Below are 20,665 nucleotides of genomic sequence, written 5' to 3'. Positions count from 1 at the left end.
GGCATTTAGAAAACTTGATTCTCAATGTATATGCATACCTCCCTCTAGGGGATATTTGGGAAATTTTCAGGAGTAATTTTGGTTATTACGATGAATAGGGCTGCGGCTGGTATTCATTAAGGGCATTAGGGATGCTAGACATCGTGAATGTGAGGGATAGTACCCTATATAAAATAATTTTCCAGCTCAAAACATTCATGTAGATGAAAAATTCATTATTTTTTAAGTCTAGAACATAACAGTTCAGTCATGTTTCACTTAACAATGACGATACATTCTGAGAAATGTGTCATTAGGCAATTTCGTCATTGTGTGAACATCATACAGTATACTTACCCAAACCTAAATGCTATAGCCTACTACACATACAGGCTCTATGGTATAGCCTATTGCTCCTCGGCTACAAGCCTGTGCAGCATATTACTGTACTGAATTCTATAAGCAATAGGAACACAATGGCAAGTATTTGTGTAACTAAACATATCTAAACATAGAAAAACTACTGTAAAATGATAGCATAAAAGATTTTAAAATGGTATACCTGTATAGGACACTTACCATGAATGGAGCCTGCAGGACTGGAAGTTGATCTGGGTGAGTCAGTGAGTGAGTGGTAAGCGCATGTGAAGGTCCAGGACATTAGTGTACACTACTTGATACGGTTTGGCTCTATATCACCATCCAAATCTCATTTCAAATTGTAATCCTCATGTGTCAGAGGGGCCTGGTGGGAGGTGATTGAATCATGGGGGCAGACTTCTCCCTTACAGCTCTTTTGATAGTGAGTTCTCATGAGATCTGGGGGTTTAAAAGTGTGTGGCTTGCTCTCTCTCTCTCCTTCTCTCTCTCATGCTTTGTCATGGTAAGATGTGCCTTGCTTCCCCTTCACCTTCTGTCATGATAGTAACTTTCCTGAGGGCTCCCCAGGCATGTGGAACTGTCAGTCAATTAAACCTCTTTTCTTTATAAATTACCCAGTCTCAGGTAGTTCTTTATAGCAGTGTGAAAATGGACTAATATGCTACTGTACATTTTATAAACATTGTACACTTTGGGACACTAAATTTATAAAAAAAATTTTCTTTCTCCAATAATAAATTAACCTTAGCTTACTGTAAATTTTTACTTTATAATGTTTTAACTTTTTAAAACTTTTTAACTCTTTTATAATACCATTTAGCTTAGAACACAAATATTATACAGCTGTACAATAATTATATCTTTATAAGCTTTTTCTAATTTTTTTCTTTTTTTAAAATTTTTAAACGTTTTTGTTTAAAATGAAGACAAAAACACACACATTAGCCTAGGCACACCCAGACTCAGGATTATCAATATCACTGTCTTCTACCTCAACATCCTATCCCAATAGAAGGTCTTCAGAGGCAACAACACACAGAGTTGTCATCTTCTGTGATAAAAATGCCGTATTCTGGAATACCGCCTGAAGGATCTGCCCAAGGCTATTTTACAGTTAAGTTTTCTTTTTAATAAGTAGAAAGAATATACTCTACAATAACATATAGTAAATACATAAGCCAGTAACATAGTCGTTTATGTTTTATCAAGTATTATGTACTGCACCTAATTGTATGTGCTATACTTTTATATGATTAGCAGTGCAGTAGGTTTGTTTATAACGGCATTACTACCAACATATGAGTAATGAGTTACACTATGACGTTATGAGGGCTACAGCATTACTCAGGCTATGATGACACTGAGCAATAGGAAATTTTCAGCTCCATCATAATTTCACTGTTGGATATGTGGTCCATCATTTGCTGAAACATCATTATGTGGCACATGAATATTTCACATGTGAAAACAAAAAATCTGCACGTTTTAGATATGTGCTGTATTTTTACAAGTGATTTATTTCATCTGCTCTAAAAGTATTCAATATAAGATAAGCCATTAGTAAACACTAAGAAAGAGAAAGAAAAAGAAAGAAAAGAACTTTCAATTAAACTGTGACACAAAGCTTTCTAATTCTTAGGATTTTTATTGCATACATATTGAAAGACCTTTTGATTTGAAAAATGTAGTTTTAAAAATATGTCACTCATAGGATATACATACAAAGTAAATTATGAGTGAAATAAACTAGTTTCACTATTCTAATTATTTTCCCATTTATAATAGTAATCAATTTGTATTCAAAATTCTTTAATAATTTTGATGATGACAACATATCTTAGTAGAATGTTCCAGTACTAATAACAGTATGCTTCTGGGATTTTTTCTCCCTAAGCCTCCAGTACTCATTCTGCAAGTTTTGGTGCTGGCACTTTCTTGATCTTACCAGAAGATATCAACAGAATATTTTCAGGGAACAAATAAGACTGATTTTCCTTCCTCAAATGGCTCTTACAGAGTTTACTGATTGAAACGTCAAGAGGTTGCAATTGTCCAATCATGTCGGCAAGGCTAATAGCCAAGTTCACACCTCCTGGATGACTAGTATGCCATGACTGCTGTTCTGCTGGTAGCAGTTGTAAGATGCCATTGATTATATCACGGATAGTCATTTCAGAGATGTTAAAATGTGGAAGAAGAAACTGGGTTAAAAGGGGAGAAAGCTGGGAACCCTGCATGGGGCTACTGCATACCAGGACTCATTCCTGACTTCCACTGGCTCCAGGGGAATGGGTGAGTTGAATTAGCAAGGAGCAACCTACTGTCACGCAGCCTCTGGAACCCTGGCAGAAGGGAACCCCTCGACCACCATGGACACTCAAGTTGGCAGAGAGAGCTATTTAGAGAAGGGTTAGGGGCAGCAAGTTGGCTGATACAGAACCCAGAGGGTTTGGCTATCCCCTCTAGGCTCGACTTGCTCCCATAGGAAATGTTAACCCTAGAGGAACTGTCAGATCTGAACTCTGCAGAGTGGTCTTGCCTGTCAGACAGGGCAAGTCTGACCTGAGCACCCCTTGATTTGCTGGCCTCTCCTGGGGCCCCAGCCTGGCCACTCCTGCTTGCACACCATACCTTCTGTGCTGGTGGACCATGCTTAACCAGCAGAGAGCTCCAGTGGGGTGGCCACTACAGCCATGTGCCAGCCTGCATGCTCTCTCCTCATACTGCAGCTTCCCCTGGGCTCACAGCAACTCCCCACATTGCTTTGCTAGTACTTCTGTATGGGCAGATTTTGCTTTTGTTGCACCCCAAGCATGTGGGAGTGCTGTTTACTCCCCTCCCCCTGATGACTGCCATTGTAGACAGAGCCTTGGTGGGCACAGAGTCATAACAAAAAATCTCTTGAACCACAGCAAAATCAGATTAGAAATCAAGACAAATAAATTCACTCAAAACCGTACAATTACATGGAAATTGAATAACCTGCTCCTGAATGACTTTTGAGTAAATAATGAAATTAAGGCAGAAATCAAGAAGTTCTTTGAAACTAATCAGAATAAAGATACAACATACCAGAATCTCTGGGACACAGCTAAGGCAGTGTTAAGAAGCAAATTTATAGCACTAAGTTCCCACATCAAAAAGTTAGAAAGATTTTAAGTTAAAAACCTAATATCACAACTAAAAGAAATAGAGAACCAGGAGCAAACAAATCATAAGCATGCAAAAGAAAAGAAATAACCAAAATCAGGGCTGAACTGAAGGAGATTTAGACACAAAAAAACATTTCAAAGATCAACAAATCCAGGAGCTGGTTTTCTGAGAACATTAATAAAACAGACCATTAGCTAGACTAATAAAGACAAAAAGATAGAAGATTCAAATAAACACAATCAGAAGTGACAAGGAGGATATTACCACTGACCCTATAGAAATACAAACAACCATCAGAGAATATTATGAACACCTCTATGCTCATAAAGTAGAAAATCTAGAAGAAATGGATAAATTCCTAGATACATACAACCTCCTAAGACTTAACTAGGAAGAAATTGAATACAACAAACCAATAGTGAGTACTGAAATTTAATCAGTAATAAAAAGCCTACCAACCAAAAAAACCCAAAAAACAAAAAACCCCAGAACCAGGGAGATTTACAGCTGAATTCTACCAGATGTACAAAGAAGAACTAGTATCATTCCTACTGAAACTATTCCAAAAAAAAATTAAAAGGAGGGAATCCTCCCTAACTTATTCTATGAGGCCAACATCATCCTGATACCAAAACCTGGCAGAGATAAAACAAAAAAAGAAAATTTCAGGTCAATATCTTTGCTGAACATCAATGCAAAAGTTCTCCACAAACTACTAGCAAACTAAATCCAGCAGCACATCAAAAAGCTTATCCACCATGATCAAAACGGCTTTATCCTTGGGATGTAAGGTTGGTTTAACAAACACAAATCAATGATGTGATTCATCACATAAACAGAACTAAAGACAAAAACCATATGATTATATCAATAGATGCAGAAAAGGCTTCAATAAAATTCAACACTCCTTTCATGTTAAAAACTCTCAATAAAGTAGGTATTGAAGGAACATAACTCAAAATAACAAGAGCCATCTATGACAAACCCACAGCCAACATCATAATGAATAGGCAAAAGCTGGACACATTCTTCTGGAAAAGCAGCACAACACAAGGATGCCCACTCTCTCCACTCCTATTCAACACAGTATTGGAAGTCCTGGCCAGGGCAATCAGGCAAGAGAAAGAAATAAAGTGCATCCAAATAGGAAGAGAGGAAGTCAAATGATCCTGCTTTGCAGACTACACGATCCTGTATCTAGAAAACCCCATAGTCTCAGCCCAAAAGCTCCTTAATTAAGCTGATAACATAAGCAAAGTCTCAGGATACAAAATCAATGTGTAAATATCACTAGCATTCCTACACACCAAAAACAGTCAAGCTGAGGGCCAAATCAGGAGGACAATCCCATTCACAATAGCCACAAAAAAAAATAAAGTACTTTGGGAGGCTGAGGCAGGAGAATGGCGTGAACCTGGGAGGCGGAGCTTGCAGTGAGCCGATATTGCACCATTGCACTCCAGCCTGGGCAACAGAGCGAGATTCCATCTCTAAATAAATAAATAAATAAATAAATAAGCACCTAGGAATACACCTAACCACAGAGGTTCAAGTTCTCTACAAGGAGAATGACAAAACACTGCTCAAATAAATCAGAGATGAAATAAAGGAAAAACATTACACACTCATGAGTAGGAAGAATCAATATTGTTATAATGGCCCTACTGCCCAAAGCAGTTTATAGATTCAATGCTATTCCTATTAAACTACCATTGACATTCTTCATAGAACTAGAAGAAACTATTTTAAAACTCAAATGGAAGTCAAAAGAGCCCAAATACCCAAGGAAATCCTAAACAAAAAGAACAAATCTCGAGGTATCACACTACCCAACTTCAAACAATAATACATGGCTACAGTAACCAAAACAGCATGGGACTGATACAAACACAGACACGTAGACCAATGGAACATAATACAGAACTCAGAAATAAGACTGCATACCTACAGGTATCTGATCTTCAACAAACCTGACAAAAACAAACAATGAGGAAAGGATTCCCTATTCAATAGATGGTACTGGGATAATTGGCTAATCATATGCAAAAGATTGAAACTGGATCCCTTCCTTATACCATATACAAAAATTAAATCAAGATGAATTAAAGACTTAAATGTAAAACCCAAAACTATAAAAACCCTGGAAGACAACCTAGGCAATACCATTCTGGACATAGGAATGGACAAAGATTTCATGACAGAGACACCAAAAGCAATTGCAACAAAAGCAAAAATTGACAAATGGTATCTAATTAAATGAAAGAGCTTCTGCCCAGCAAAGAAAACCATCAACAGAGTGAAAAGACAATCTACAGAATGAGAGAAAATGTTTTCAAAGTATGCATGTGACAAAAGTCTAATATCCAGCATCTATAAAGAACTTAAATTCACAAGAAAAAACAACTCTATTAAAAAGTGGGCAAAGGACATGGACAGACATTTCTTTTTTTTTCTTTTTTTTGGAGTCTCGCTCTGTCGCCCAGGCTGGAGTGCAGTGGCCGGATCTCAGCTCACGGCAAGCTCCGCCTCCTGGGTTTACGCCATTCTCCTGCCTCAGACTCCCGAGTAGCTGGGATTACAGGCGCCCGCCACCTTGCCCGGCTAGTTTTTTTTGTATTTTTTAGTAGAGACGGAGTTTCACCATGTTAGCCAGGATGGTCTCGATCTCTTGACCTCGTGATCCGCCCATCTCGGCCTCCCAAAGTGCTGGGATTACAGGCTTGAGCCACCGCGCCTGGCTGACACTTCTTAAAAAGACATACATGCAGCCAATATTCATATGAAAAAAAAAAACTCAACATCAGTGAATATTAGAGAAATGCAAAGTAAAACCACAATGAGATACCATCTCATACCAGTCAGAATGGCTATTACTAAAAAGTAAAAAAATAACAGATGCTGGTGAGGTTGCAGAAAAAAAGGAATGCTTATACACTGTTGGTGGGAGTACAAATTAGTTCATTCATTGTGGAAGACAGTGTGATGATTCTTCAGAGACCTCAAAACAGATATATTGTTTGGCCAAGCAATCCCATTAATAGGTATTTACTCAAAGGAATATAAGTCGTTCTATCATAAAGACACATGCACATCTATATTCATTGCACTGTTATTCACATAGCAAAGCCATGGAATCAACCTAAATGACCATCAATGATAGGCTAATGAAAATGTGGTACATATACACCATAGAATACTATGCAGCCATACAAAAGAATGAGATCATGTCCTTTGCAGGAACATGGATGGAGCTGTAGACCATTATGCTTAGCAAACTAAACCTGGAACAGGAAACCAAGTATCACATATTCTCTTACAGGTGGGGGCTAAATGATGAGAACACATGGATGAACAACACACACTGGGGTTTATCTAAGGGTGGAGGGTTGGGAGAGGGAGAAGATAATGAAAAGTAACTCATAGGTACTAGGTTTAATATCTGGGTGATGAAATAATCTGTACAACAAACCCCAATGACATGTTTACCTATATATCCTGCACATATACCCCTGAACTTAAAAGTTAAATAAAAAGAAATGTGGGGAAAAAAAGTGTGTCTTATAATCAAAGAGATATAAATGTGAATTGAGGAAATTCTGTCCTTTTCCTCCAGAACTTTATCATAAAGCTGCTCAAAATTTCAGAAAATCTATCTCAGAAAAGCATTGCTGCTTATGTCTTTAGTAACTTATACCTATATCAAGTTGCATCAGTAGTTTCATACACTAGTGAGTCTACAGGTATAACCATCTAACTAATTTATCATGCCATAAAGTGTTGGCATGTCAAAGCATTTATATTTTAAAATAGATATTTTAAAAATTACTTTCCTTTTATTTTTCCTTTAAATTACAGCTAAATTATTATAATGACTTTAAAAAATGTGCATGTTGATATACAATATGAATTTCAAGAAAGGAAAACATGTTATAAAAAGAAATGTTATATCTGGCCAGGCCCGGTGGCTCACACCTGTAATTCCAGCTCTTTGGGAGGCCAAGGTGGATCACCTGAGGTTGGGAGTTCGAGGCCAGCCTGGCCGATATGGTGAAATCCTGTCTCCACTGAGAAAAAAAAAAAAAAAGAAAACATTATCTGAGCATGGTGGCAGGCACCTGTAATCCTAGCTACTTGGGAGACTGAGGTAGGAGAATTGCTAGAAACCAGGAGGTGGATGTTGCAGTGAGCCAAGATCTTGCCACTGCACTCGAGTCTGGCCATGACAGAGTGAGACTCCATCTAAAAATAAAATAAAATAAAAATAAAAGTAAAAAATAAATGTTATACCTGATGAGTTGAGAACTATTAAGGTATTGAAACAGAGAATCATGAATTCTTGTTTCTCTTTAGTAACTGGCACTTCCTCAACAATTGTCACTAATTTTATGGATGGGGGCAGGCTATAGACTGAATGTCTTTGTCCTCCCCAAATTAATATATTGAAACCTAATCCCCAATGTGAGAGTATTTGGAGATAGGGTCCTCTGGGAGGCAATCAGTGCCCTATAAAAGAGACCTCTGGTTACAGCCCTATGAGATTAGTGCCATTATAAAAGAAACCCGAGAGATCCCTCACTCCTTTTTCCATGTGAGGACACAGCAAAACAAAACAAAACAAAACAAAACAAAACAAAACACAAAAACCAACAAACTATAGTCTAAGAACCAGGATGCAGGCCCTCACCAGACACCAAATCTGCTGGTGCCTTGATCCTGGAATTCCCAGCCTTCAGAACTGTGAGAAGTAAATTACTGTTTACAAGCCACCCACTCGATGGTATTTTGTTATACAGCAGCCTGAATGGACAAAGACAGGTAAAGGAAAAGAAGATAAAGAAGAAAGTTCAACATTCAATTGGGATGGTCATGTGGTTTTATTTCTAAGAAGGTGGTTTTTCATGTTAGAGGTTGTGTAAGGTTGCAGAATAGTATGGTGAATGAGTGCACAGGCTCTCTAGTCAGATTACCTTGTTCAAATTGTGGCTCCACTACTAGAGCTGTGTCATCTTCGATAAACCACTTTATTTCTCATTGCCTCAATTCCTTCTGAGGCATAGTGAAGCGGAGGTCATGATATCACCTCACAGGGTCCTTGTAAAAATTAAATGAGATACACGTTTAAGCACATGAAAGTATATATGGCATGTAGAAAACACTCAATAAATGTAAGCTATAATGAACCAGAAACTGTATCATTCTGAAAAAGAAACTGCTGGCCAAAGATGTAACAACAGGGGAGATTTCACACATTGTCCAACCTTTACTGTATACTTTAGTCAAGTCATTCCTGTTTGACTGGATTAATTTATGCTTGAACTTCCATTAAATATCTTTCCTCCTTGCAAATAAAAACTACCTCATAGATTTTCATGGCATTTTCCATCGTTATTTTTCCATAGAATCATAAGTCACTGATGTAGTTTTTTTTTTTTTTTTGAGGCGGAGTCTCGCTCTGTCGCCCGGGCTGGAGTGCAGTGGCCGGATCTCAGCTCACTGCGAGCTCCGCCTCCCGGGTTTACGCCATTCTCCTGCCTCAGCCTCCCGAGTAGCTGGGACTACAGGCGCCCGCCACCTCGCCCGGCTAGTTTTTTGTATTTTTTTAAGTAGAGACGGGGTTTCACCATGTCAGCCAGGATGGTCTCGATCTCCTGACCTCGTGATCCGCCCGCCTCGGCCTCCCAAAGTGCTGGGATTACAGGCTTGAGCCACCGCGCCCGGCCACTGATGTAGTTTTTTCTGTGTAGTAAGGTTTACTGCCAATTTCCAGTAGAACAGACTTTACTATGTACAAAATATATATTACTCTAATATGCAAAATGTAAAATATAATTCATAGCTACTATTATATATCCACACACCTCGAAATGAAACACAAGGATAGTCACACTATTCATTTTGGTAAAATCTTTCAAAATTTTTATTTAAATTTAAATTTTCACTTAAATATCAAGATTCATTAAAACATTCTATGAGACAGTAACTGGGCTACACTATCGTAGATGCTACAGAAGCTGCTATGCAGTCATCATTATCTAGCTGGGATAAAATTGACCTTAATGAAACAGCCAATAAAGTTAAAAAGTAGAGGATAAATAACTACGGTTATTTGCTGCATAACATTTTGGTCAAAGATGAACTGCATATACAAGTGTGGGACCATAAACTTATAATACTCTATTTTTACTGTATTGTTCTTATGTTTAGATACAAAAATACTTACCATTATGTTACAAGTGCCTACAGTATTCAGTTCAGCAACGTGTTGTTCAGGTTTGTAGCCTAGGAGCAATATGATATACTATTTAGCTTAGATGTGTAGTAGGCTATTGCAGTTAGGTTTGATAGATGTACTATATGATGTTCCCATAATGACAAAATCCCTGTCATTAAGTGAAACATAACTGGCCGGGCGCGGTGGCTCAAGCCTGTAATCCCAGCACTTTGGGAGGCCGAGACGGGCAGATCATGAGGTCAGGAGATCGAGACCATCCTGGCTAACACGGTGAAACCCCGTCTCTACTAAAAAATGCAAAAAACTAGCTGGGCGAGGTGGCGGGCGCCTGTAGTCCCATGAGGCAGGAGAATGGCGTAAACCCAGGAGGCGGAGCTTGCCGTGAGCTGAGATCCGGCCACTGCACTCCAGCCTGGGCCACAGAGCGAGACTCCGTCTCAAAAAAAAAAAAAAAAAAAAAAAAAGAAACATAACTGTACTAAGTTGGATGGTAAAAGTCATAAGGGCTATACAGAAATCAGAAGACTGTCAAAATGGCAAGTAATTAAGGAAGGAGGTAAAGTAATTAAAGTGGGAGGAGGCAGTTTGCCAATTAATATATATGTGACCACGGGCATGTTAACTTCTCTGTGCTCACTGGGTCTTTGTTTATAAAATCTAACGTATTTAAACTGCCTAGTACAATCTACATGAACTGAGTGTTAAAGAATGGCCAGGTGGTTATGAGTGAAAAATGATTCAGGTGACAGAGCTAATAAAAGCTAGAGATGGGAATGCTTTGAGTAGTAGAGATATAAATCTTTAAAAAATTTTGGCACACACAGAAAGAAAAATAAGTTCACATGTAATTTTATACTTTTCTATAAATTTATATAATAGCAAACTTTTTTCCTCCTGTATGGAAAAGTAACTTTCATTCAGTATTCCCTGCTTCTCTTCAACTTGGCTCAGGTTATAACGGAAAAGAGTTACTCTTTCAACACTGCAAAGATTCTTTGGAAAAGAAACAGAGCAGTGTCAATAATTCAAAGTCACAAAGTCAATTATAACACACTGTTTACTTGTTTACAAAGATGATACCTCAATAGATTGATTTCACCACACAAATAAAAAAAGAGCGTTTATTAAGACAAAGAGGAAAGAGGGAGAGAAAAATAATTGCTCTCTGTTGTGTGAATCTTGTTTGCTATTTCTTATGGGATAACTGATTAGTTGGCAGGCAGTAAAGAGGTCATTCTGGACACATTGTCCTTGGTAGGCTGACTAGGCATACAAAAAACCCTGCAAGGCTGGCTGTTTCTCTGTATTATCTGCCAGTGACCTTTCATCGGTACTTTGTCTTAGTTGAACCAGAGCTACACTCCTTCCCTCGCTACAAGTCTTGGTATATATGCTGCATTCCTCTAAATCCTTTTTTTCTAAATCTGTACTTCTGAGTCTGTATTTGAAGGTGATCATAATCTAGGGTGCTCAAAACGGAGTTTCTTTTACAAAGAGTTATAATCATAACCGTTTATTCGAATATAAATGTAAGACATTAAACATAAATATGCAAAATTTAAATTTCCCTTTGGTCTTGCATTTTTCCAAGGATTAACACCATTATTCTCACTCCAACAAACTAACATATTGTACTGGTAATCACTATCAAATGAATTGTAAGGGCTAACTGACTTGAACAGACAATAACTAACCTTACTTTTAAAGTAAATATTTTAAGAGACAATAGCATAGATGCCCCCGCACATAGCTGATTATTGCTCCTGTGCTGCAGTGAATTACCACATGAACACATTTTGGCAAAGATTTGTTAGCTTCATGTCTACAGGCATTATGAAGCAGGAACCGCTTTTAGATTAAGATTGTAACCTGAGGAAAAGAACATATGCGTCAGTTTAGAAATTAAAATCCCCTGAGGTATTTCTTTCAGTAACGCTTAAAAGCCTCAATTTGTGCTCCTGTGCCAGTTACCTCTACGTAAGGAAAAACATTTTGCTACTCTTTATTAGTTAAAAGTGAAGAGGAAATACTATCCACTTGCTTTGTAAATGTTGGTCAAATTATATAAACTTTAAAATCTGTAAGACAAATTGAAATATTCCTTTATTACGTCTTGTTAGGATGAGAGAAGTTTGCCTTTCAGCTGCTCCTTAATTTTAAAAATAACACTAAACATAGTAACACTTCTCTTTAAAAATCAAACTCTGCTCATCTGAATTCTTTGGTAATAGCCAAGAATCCATACCTTAAAGAAGGCAGGCCTGTGAGTTTGTGAATCCACTTTCCTACTCACGAGAAGCCCTATGAACTGACTTGAATAGACAGAAATTAACCTTATTTTAAGAAACAATAGCTTAGGTGCCTTAGAAATTCATTCAGAGGCTTACAAATCCACATTAATACAGTTCTCACATGTTTGAGTCTGGTCTACATCCATTTACGTAAGTAAAACTCCCCTTCCAGATCGATGAAACTCTTTTTGTGACAAGAAGACAAAGGAACACGACGCATTGATAAGCGTAGTCACCGGCGCAGAGTTCTCGCGCGATGTTAGGACGCTACCGCCGTGACATCACCGGTTGCCATGGTAGCACCGCCGAGAGTAAAAGAAGGGTGGCGCTAGACGTTTCGGGCAGAGTGCGGCAGCTGCGGAGGACAAGGAGCTCTCCTTCCACCGCCAGTCTGACTTCTACCAAAATGAGCGGTCTGGATGGAGGCAACAAGCTCCCTCTCGCCCAAACCGGCGGCCTGGCTGCTCCCGACCATGCCCCAGGAGATCCGGACCTAGACCAGTGCCAACGGCTCCATGAAGAAACCGAGGCGACACAGGTGATGGCGAACACAGGTGGGGGCAGCCTGGAGACCGCTGCGGAGGGAGGTGCATCCCGGGATCCTGTTGACTGTGGCCCCGCGCTCCGCGTCCCAGTTGCCGGGAGTCGCGGCTGTGTGGCCACCAAAGCCGGGCAGGAGGATGCTCCACCTTCTAGGAAAGGTCTGGAAGCAGCCTCTGCCTCCGAGGCTGCTGATAACAGCCAGAAAAATGGCTGTCAGCTTGGAGAGCCCCGTGGCCCTGCTGGGCAGAAGGCTCTAGAAGCCTGTGGCGCAGGGGGGTTGGGGTCTCAGATGATAGCCGGGAAGAAGGCCAAGGAAGTGACGACTAAAAAGTGCGCCATGTCAGCAGCGGTGGAAAAGGAGGGAGAAGCAGGGGCGGTGATGGAGGAAAAGAAGGTAGTGCAGAAGGAAAAAAAAGTGGCAGGAGGGGTGAAAGAGGAGACACGGCCCAGGGGCCCGAAGATCAATAACTGCATGGACTCGCTGGAGGCCATCGATCAAGAGTTGTCAAACGTAAATGCCCAGGCTGACAGGGCCTTCCTTCAGCTTGAGCGCAAGTTTGGCCGCATGCGAAGGCTCCACATGCAGCGCAGAAGTTTCATTATCCAAAATATCCCAGGTTTCTGGGTCACTGCCTTTCGAAACCACCCCCAGCTGTCACCTATGATCAGTGGCCAAGATGAAGACATGCTGAGGTACATGATCAATTTGGAGGTGGAGGAGCTTAAACACCCCAGAGCAGGCTGCAAATTCAAGTTCATCTTTCAGGGCAACCCCTACTTCCGAAATGAGGGGCTCGTCAAGGAATATGAGCGCAGATCCTCTGGGCGGGTGGTGTCTCTTTCCACGCCAATCCGCTGGCACCGAGGCCAAGATCCCCAGGCTCATATCCACAGAAACCGGGAAGGGAACACTATCCCTAGTTTCTTCAACTGGTTTTCAGACCACAGCCTTCTAGAATTCGACAGAATTGCAGAGATTATCAAAGGAGAACTGTGGCCCAATCCCCTACAATACTACCTGATGGGTGAAGGGCCCCGTAGAGGAATTCGAGGCCCACCAAGGCAGCCAGTGGAGAGCGCCAGATCCTTCAGGTTCCAGTCTGGCTAATCTCTGTCCTGTGAGAAGCTTCTGCACAAGTTTCCTTACCACCTCCTCTTGGACCTATGCTTGGCCAACAGCATGCAGTCTTCTGTCTGCTTTCTCTTCATACTGCGGATTATCTTTTCCTTTGGTTCTTCTAAATCTTCAGTAATCAGTTGCAAGATTATTGGCTTACCTGCCTATGCCATTCTTCCTCTGGACCTTCATGCTTTTCTGCATTGTGTTAACATGTTTCAAGTGCATGGCCTTCTACGGCTTCTATGCCAAGCATATGATACTATAGATGTACTGTACCATACTGCCTTTCTTTGCATGACTTGGACCCTGTCTGTGACCCTGGTATTCTCCCAGTTTAAGTGGTTCTGTACCACAAAGAATCTTGATACATCTTCACAAATAACTGACTGGGCTTCATACTTTATGCTGGCTGTGTACCTGATACCCATGTACTTATGGTAAGCTCTTTAGGTATTACCACTGCAAGACAAAACTGATATCTTAACCCAGCCGTCAACCCAAATTGGACATTCCAGACTACCACCAACTGGATTCCAGCTGCCTTCCTGGGCTTGTGCCATCCACCCTACTGGTTATCTGGTAGAAGGTGGCTGGTGGGTGACTGCTAGGCATGAATGAGGTAATAGATGAAAAGTGTTCTATGATATCACATTGGATTTTCCTGTACCTTTGGTTACTCTACATCATGACCAGCTACTGGTAAGTATGAAGCCTTTGCTATAGCCCATCCCTACTTGCTCTCACCTTCTGGTTGAACTTTGCTTAGGCCACCATTGTCTGCTTTCAGGAACTATCTGTAGATGTAGCTCCCAGGGAGCTCACAGGAACACTCCCTACCACCAGGATGGGCAGTCATATGTGACAGTGCCCAAAGCAAGGCTGGAACGCAGTCCCTTCCAGCTTAGTCTTTCTGATTCCTAGCCAACAAACCATCCTTAATCTGAGCAACTTCTTTAGGCATTTCCTCTTTTCCCTGCCTGCTCCCACTCTGAACATGACAAAGTTGCCAGAGTTGGGGCATTGAGGAAGAGATATTTCTGGAATGTGAGACTTCTTATGCCTCCGTCTCTGTGTCTCTTTCTCTCCCGCCCCCTTCCCCTCTCCCTCCCATCCCTTCTTTTCTTCCCTTTCACTCTGAAGCAGTTTTAGCTTATGAACAGAAAACAAAACTGGCAAAGCAGGCTTTTTGTTTAATTTGCTCTTTCCTTGATTGTGTTCAGAGAGGAAAGGTATGATTAAATGGGTTCCAGATCTCTTATTGCCCTTATTCCTCCACCCCACTTCCTTTAGCAAGGTCTGAAAATTTCAAAGGGAGACCTATAGGTTAATTGTTTAGTTATAGGCAGTGTTCTTTTAGGCAGGTTTTGACATCTTTATCTTTTACCCCATCCATTCTACCAAAACCTGTGTATTTCTTGAGCTTTCAGTTTGAGAATCTGGAGAGAGAGAAGGGCCTCACAGTGATGGGTTCAGGACAGGTCCTGAACAGGATGTGAGTGAAGGCAACCAAAACTTAGCTTCACTCCACTTTTCTAAAGATGGAAATGCTTTTTTAGGCCTTGGACTGCTTGGAAATGACCCCAGGGTAGCATTTTGTAGGTCATTCTTCTCCTTTGTACTATTTTGTTCCTGCCCTGATGTCCCATGTGTCTCCATCCTACTGCCTGGCTTTCTTGGCCCTCATTTCTCAGCTTCTGCATTTCCTTCCCTGCTCCTAACAAATGAAGAAGCAGGCTGCAGCCTGCATTGTGGAAGATCTCCAGCCTCCTTATAGGGGATAAGGGGAATTTTTCCCCTTCGGTTTTGAAGGCTTTGCCCTAAGCTCCCTTAGGATTGAGGAGGTCTGAACACACACAGTGGAGAGGTTAGTCTAGGTTGGGAGACTGGGCTAAGTCCAGAGCAGAAATGAGCCTGCTGTGGAGTGGGTTTGGAAAGGCCCACAGGAAAGACCCTGCAGGGTCAGGAGTGGGAGGGTAGGCTCCTGAGGTGCTCCCCAGGGAAGAGGAGCTGGGATTTAAATCGTATGCTTGGAGGAAGATTTTCCTTCGATTTTTCCTAAGTCCTTGAATTCACCAGTAGATTTTTGTAAACAAAACTGTAAGTCTGGGTATTTCCTCTCGATTTTCCTAGGAGTGACCTTTATATGTGTGGAAGATTAATGGTATATGCCCCTTATGTCACTGTTTTTGAGTAAAATCTATTTCCTTTCTCCATTTCAGCCTATGACAAAATTGATGTTTACAGGCCTGCTTTTTGCTTATAATTGACAACATGTGCAAAAATACCAAATTTGTGTCCTGTGCAGTATGAAGACTTCAGTGAATATTCATTAATGTATTAGCTTGTTCTTCTCTCTGTTCATATATGGCTCTATTCTTAGAAATATAATTTGAATGTGATCTTTCAGTAGTCTGAATATTTTACAAATTGTTGCTGTCTTGTGAAAATAACCTCAAAAAGAAAAATATGACTCTTTTGTCTTACTTGATATTTCTTGCCCTAGTAATGTACTTGACATTTATGTTCCTAAGCAATGTAAGTACTAGTAGAATTTCTCTGTCAAACTCAATGATGATTATTAGTACTTTTGTCTTCTCCCATGTGCTTGAAGGAAAAATAAAGTGTCACTACTGTATTTCTTGTTTTCATCAAAAAATAAAAATAAATAAAAAATTCTGTGTTGTCTAGGTTAATTTAAGGTTGAGAAATCATTAAAGTTATCAAATGATACCAGTAACTATCATTTTGAAAGTTAAAAAAAAAAAAAAAAGAAAAAAGCAACAGCCACCAAACCTCCTAAGATTTTTCACTTGAAAAATGGTAAATAGAAGCCAAACTACAACTGCATACTCACGAGCATTATTGTTTCTATATAACCAGTGCAGTTTTTGGTGGTAATTGAAGCACCATATAGTATCACTTAAAATACTGCTTTCAGTGGAAAACTTGTCTATGCAGCATCCTTGTTCATTACATTTATATTAACTGTGCCTTCCGAGGTCTAACTCTCAATAAGCTTAAGATAGACTTTTGGAAGAATTAATTATTGTGTATTCTGAGTGCTACTTACATTCTTTTCTTACACCACTGTGTGACTTTAAAAAGAATACCAAGAAAACATGAAATGAAATGTCTAGAGACAAATGATATCAGGTATCACAACTTTAATTACCAGTAATGATAGTTTTGCTGTATAGCAGCAATTACATGAAGTTTTATTGGATAAATACCTCTGCATTCTCTGCAGTAAGGAGGGCTTTATGGATGCTGCAAAATCTGTGAAAATGAATTGCCAAGTATTTGTAGCCATCTAAGCAAAAATTTGACAACAATGGCCCAAAATTTCTCATTTGAGTTAGAAACTTCATTAAACATACAGTTAAATAGATGCTGACTCCTGGTGCAATTGTTACTTGCAATTTCTTGCTGAGGTATTTTTTTCTAGGGCTGGAGAACTTTATTAGAGAGCTAGGTTTTCTTTTGCAAGCTCTACATCCATCTTAATCCTAAATTCCTCTAACAATGTTCATCTTATCTTTTCAGTTCAGTGACTGATTTCTGCATTGTCAACCACCTGTTTCAAGCTTTATTATATGTTTTCTGTGCCTGTTCTGGATGTAATCAGAAAATGTCATTTTTCCTACACTTGGCTTATTATCTGCTTTAGTCTAACCAATAGCATGCACTCTAATAGGCTGGCGCCACCTATTTGTTGCAGATTAGCATGGTTTCTGTTCTGTTTAGTCTAATAAAATTAGTCATTAAGTTACTCAATTAGGCATCTTACAGGTTTCACTTACCAACCAATTGGTTCACTGCTATAGCCCTGCTCCATTTCTTTGTATTGCTTTGTTTTTCTTCCATAATTCTAGACCCCAATTATTCTTTATGTAGACCTCCAAACCTGTTAAGAGGTTCTCCCATCCTCTGGTCACCTAAGAAGTATTATCATTTTAGTCTTCTCAGGCGATAATCTCTGTGAGTAGTGGTGACACTGCATAATTTCCTGGTCCTCACACAACATTTCCTTGGGCTTCCATTTCTGGGCATTCAGCACAAGCCAGACACTTACAAAAGGCTTCTCTGACCTTCTTATCAGCCCCTTCTCCCCATTACTCCTGGTACTGCTGCTTTGTCTCCAGCTAACTCAAGCGTCCTTAAAAGTTTTCGTCATTAACAAACAAAAACTAAAACCCTTACCTGTATTTTTAATTTGTGAGTTCCTGTCCTACAGAATCACAATTGAAGACCTGGATATTTGATCTTGTTTCAGTGACATATTCCCTGGCTTCACAATCTCCTCAAAAGATCTGAGATGTGTCAGGCACTTTGAAGTGCAGTCTCATATTACTTTGATAAACCTTGTAACACAAATTTTATTCTTTCCATTTAAATAGTTGAGAAAACAGAGGTCCAGAAAGTGGAAGTAAACTGCCTAAGATGCAACTCTCACTGCTGAGTTTTCTGATTTCAAGCTAGCATACCTTCCACACTATCACAGCTATGGTAGTAAATTTGGCATACAAATGTTAAACCCTATTGACACAAGTATTCAGGCCTCAGTTGAAAGTTATGCTTAATCATTCATGAACAGCCTTTGAGAGGAGTACATTTTATCCCTTGATTTAATACAGGATTCCATACAGTTACAGATGAACACATTTGAATTTACTTATGTAATCTTGATGTTTGCTGCACATGTATGAAATTAACAGTTTGTTCCCTTCATCAAAGGCATTGAACATTTAATGTACCAAAAAGACACTAAATGTTATACTCATGGAATTTAGCTGCTAAGTATTGTAAAGAACTGCTGACATTTCCGTTAAATTAAGAGAATATTTTTTAATTGATTAAACTTGGTGATTGCTTTTAAACATTTAGATAGTAGTTTATTCCTTTTCTTTATTAAACTTTGTTAAGGTTTATTAAACTTTGATCTTTACCAAGGAAGTAACATGACCAAAGTACCAAAAAAAGTAAAACAAACTTGTTTTTTGAAAAGTCTGTGAACAGGTACGTGGTTCAAGAAACTAATTATCAAGCAGTCTATGTACTTTTCTAGTTGTCATTCTAAGTGATGACCCAACTTCTCTATAGGCCCAGATATCCCATTTCCCACTAAGTTTACTCAAAGATGAGTTTTCATCACTCATTCTCCATTTTGGTTACTTCAGCAACTGAGGGAAATTTACCAAGCAGTCAAGGTGAACATTAACCCAGAATACGAAGAAAGAGTAGGACTGCTTACTGATGACCTTGGTGTGTGTGGCTTCCAAGAAGAGCAAATTCATTATATGCTTTAAGACTCTTATGATTCTTGGATCTCTATTTTACTCTCCTAGGTAAGTTTTATATTATAGATATTTAATATATTTGGCTAAATTATGAATTACTTAAGGATAGAGACTGTGTCTTCACTTTTAATCCCTCTCATGTCCTAGAATGGCATTATTGCTAAATTGAAGTGTGGTTTTGGCCTGAGAATTTGCCCCAGTCTAGATTCAACATTGGAAGACATTATGTATCAAGTAATTAAAAGTGTGATTTTGAGGATCAAACCTGGGTTCATGTATTGCTCTCTTAGTAAGAGTGTAACATAGAGCAAGCATTGTATTTCATCTCTCTGAATTTCAGTTTTCCCATCTGTACAATTTAACAATTATATACATCTCATATGGTTGCTATAGAGAGTAAACAAGACAATGTACATGAAGTAGCCTAGCGAGGAGTCAGCACTCATGACCACTATTTTACTATTATTTCTGAGGACAGTTCTAGAGACCAACAAGAGACACCTTTTTGAATTCATTCTATGTGAACTGGACCATGCCCAGGGATTTTCAAGGATGGCCATAAGACCACACTGGGTGAATTACTTGGTATGCTGTCATGGCTTTAACAAAAGCAGTCAAGTGTATTCCAGTCTTGCACCAATCTGGGAACCAACTGTTAGGACAGTCTTCTTGTGCTCAAGAGCCTGAAAAGATGTAAGGGACTGTTATCCAACACTGAATATTTTAAAAAGCTATCCATGTATTTCTACCATTCAGTCAAGGTTATTATACCTAGAGAGACAGTTTGATTTTCCACTTTATGCTGATTTGTTATATAAAATAATTATATAAATTTATTTTCATTCAAACCAGTTCCCTAAAAGTGTGTGTATGTGTGTATTTAAAGTTATTTTTGGATATGAACATTGGTGGGGAAATAATACTTGATTTCAGTTCAGAGTTTAACAAACTCAGAAGTTGATTTTAGATTGCAATTCATGGTTCAGTTGAAGTTTTTACTACCTTGGTATTCCAAATGCCAGATTCTGACAAAACATTTGGTCACTGAGCCATTCAGATCTTTCCTCTGCTGATGCGATAAACAGTGGCCAGCAAAGAAAACCTCCGCTCCCTTAAATCTATGTTTAGGTGTCCTTTAGATTATGAATGTTTGCCTGTATGCAAATATTACGTCTTCTGCCCATTTATACAATTTTTTTGTTTCATACAACTACTTTAATATTTTCTTTTTAATTTTTTTGGTGCCACATTTGGATGATTATTTTTAATCTTCATATCCAATCAGAAACACTGGCACTTTTTAGAAACAATGAAATATAAATTTAAAAAACCAAATTATAGTCTTGCTAATTATAGAAAAAAACATTCATTAGAGGAAATACTACTGCTAGAAAGGAAGGAAACTTAGAAATAAACTAAGCCTCTCTTTTTATAAGATGGAAAAAACTGAAGCCAAATTTGGTGGTAACTTGTTCAGGGTCTTTAGGTAGAATGCTAAAGGGGTGCCTAGAACTTCTGACAACCGAATTCTGCCTCCTGAACCCCCGCCACTACTCAGTGGCCCAAAAAGTGCAATTATTTCTTATTTTGGAGTTCTCATTTTTCATATTAACAGTAGTTTATAAGTATTTAAAGATGTATTATTTGCCATTTACAGAATAAACATGGA

The 20,665-nt window shown here is 39.1% G+C and overlaps 1 protein-coding gene across 2 annotated transcripts; it reads left to right on the top strand.

Annotated features, from left to right (window-relative positions):
* The first annotated feature begins 12,318 nt into the window (after positions 1–12,318).
* Positions 12,319–14,800, top strand: TSPYL4 (TSPY-like 4). 2 transcript variants are annotated; one of them, XM_011935046.1, is made up of 2 exons: positions 12,386–12,601; positions 12,779–14,800. In XM_011935046.1, exons 1-2 carry the CDS (start codon positions 12,443–12,445, stop codon positions 13,685–13,687), a joined length of 1,068 nt encoding a protein of 355 aa, XP_011790436.1. In that variant the 5' UTR covers positions 12,386–12,442; the 3' UTR covers positions 13,688–14,800. The 2 variants fall into 2 exon arrangements, with proteins under 2 accessions (XP_011790434.1, XP_011790436.1); XM_011935044.1 differs by having other exon boundaries at positions 12,319–14,800.
* The last annotated feature ends 5,865 nt before the right edge of the window (positions 14,801–20,665 follow it).

Source organism: Colobus angolensis, unplaced genomic scaffold (genome assembly GCF_000951035.1).
Source record: "Colobus angolensis palliatus isolate OR3802 unplaced genomic scaffold, Cang.pa_1.0 Scaffold14, whole genome shotgun sequence".
In the NCBI taxonomy this organism is placed as follows: domain Eukaryota; kingdom Metazoa; phylum Chordata; class Mammalia; order Primates; family Cercopithecidae; genus Colobus; species Colobus angolensis.
The sequence above is the reverse complement of the archived record's forward strand: the minus strand, read 5'-3'. Positions and strand labels throughout refer to the sequence as shown.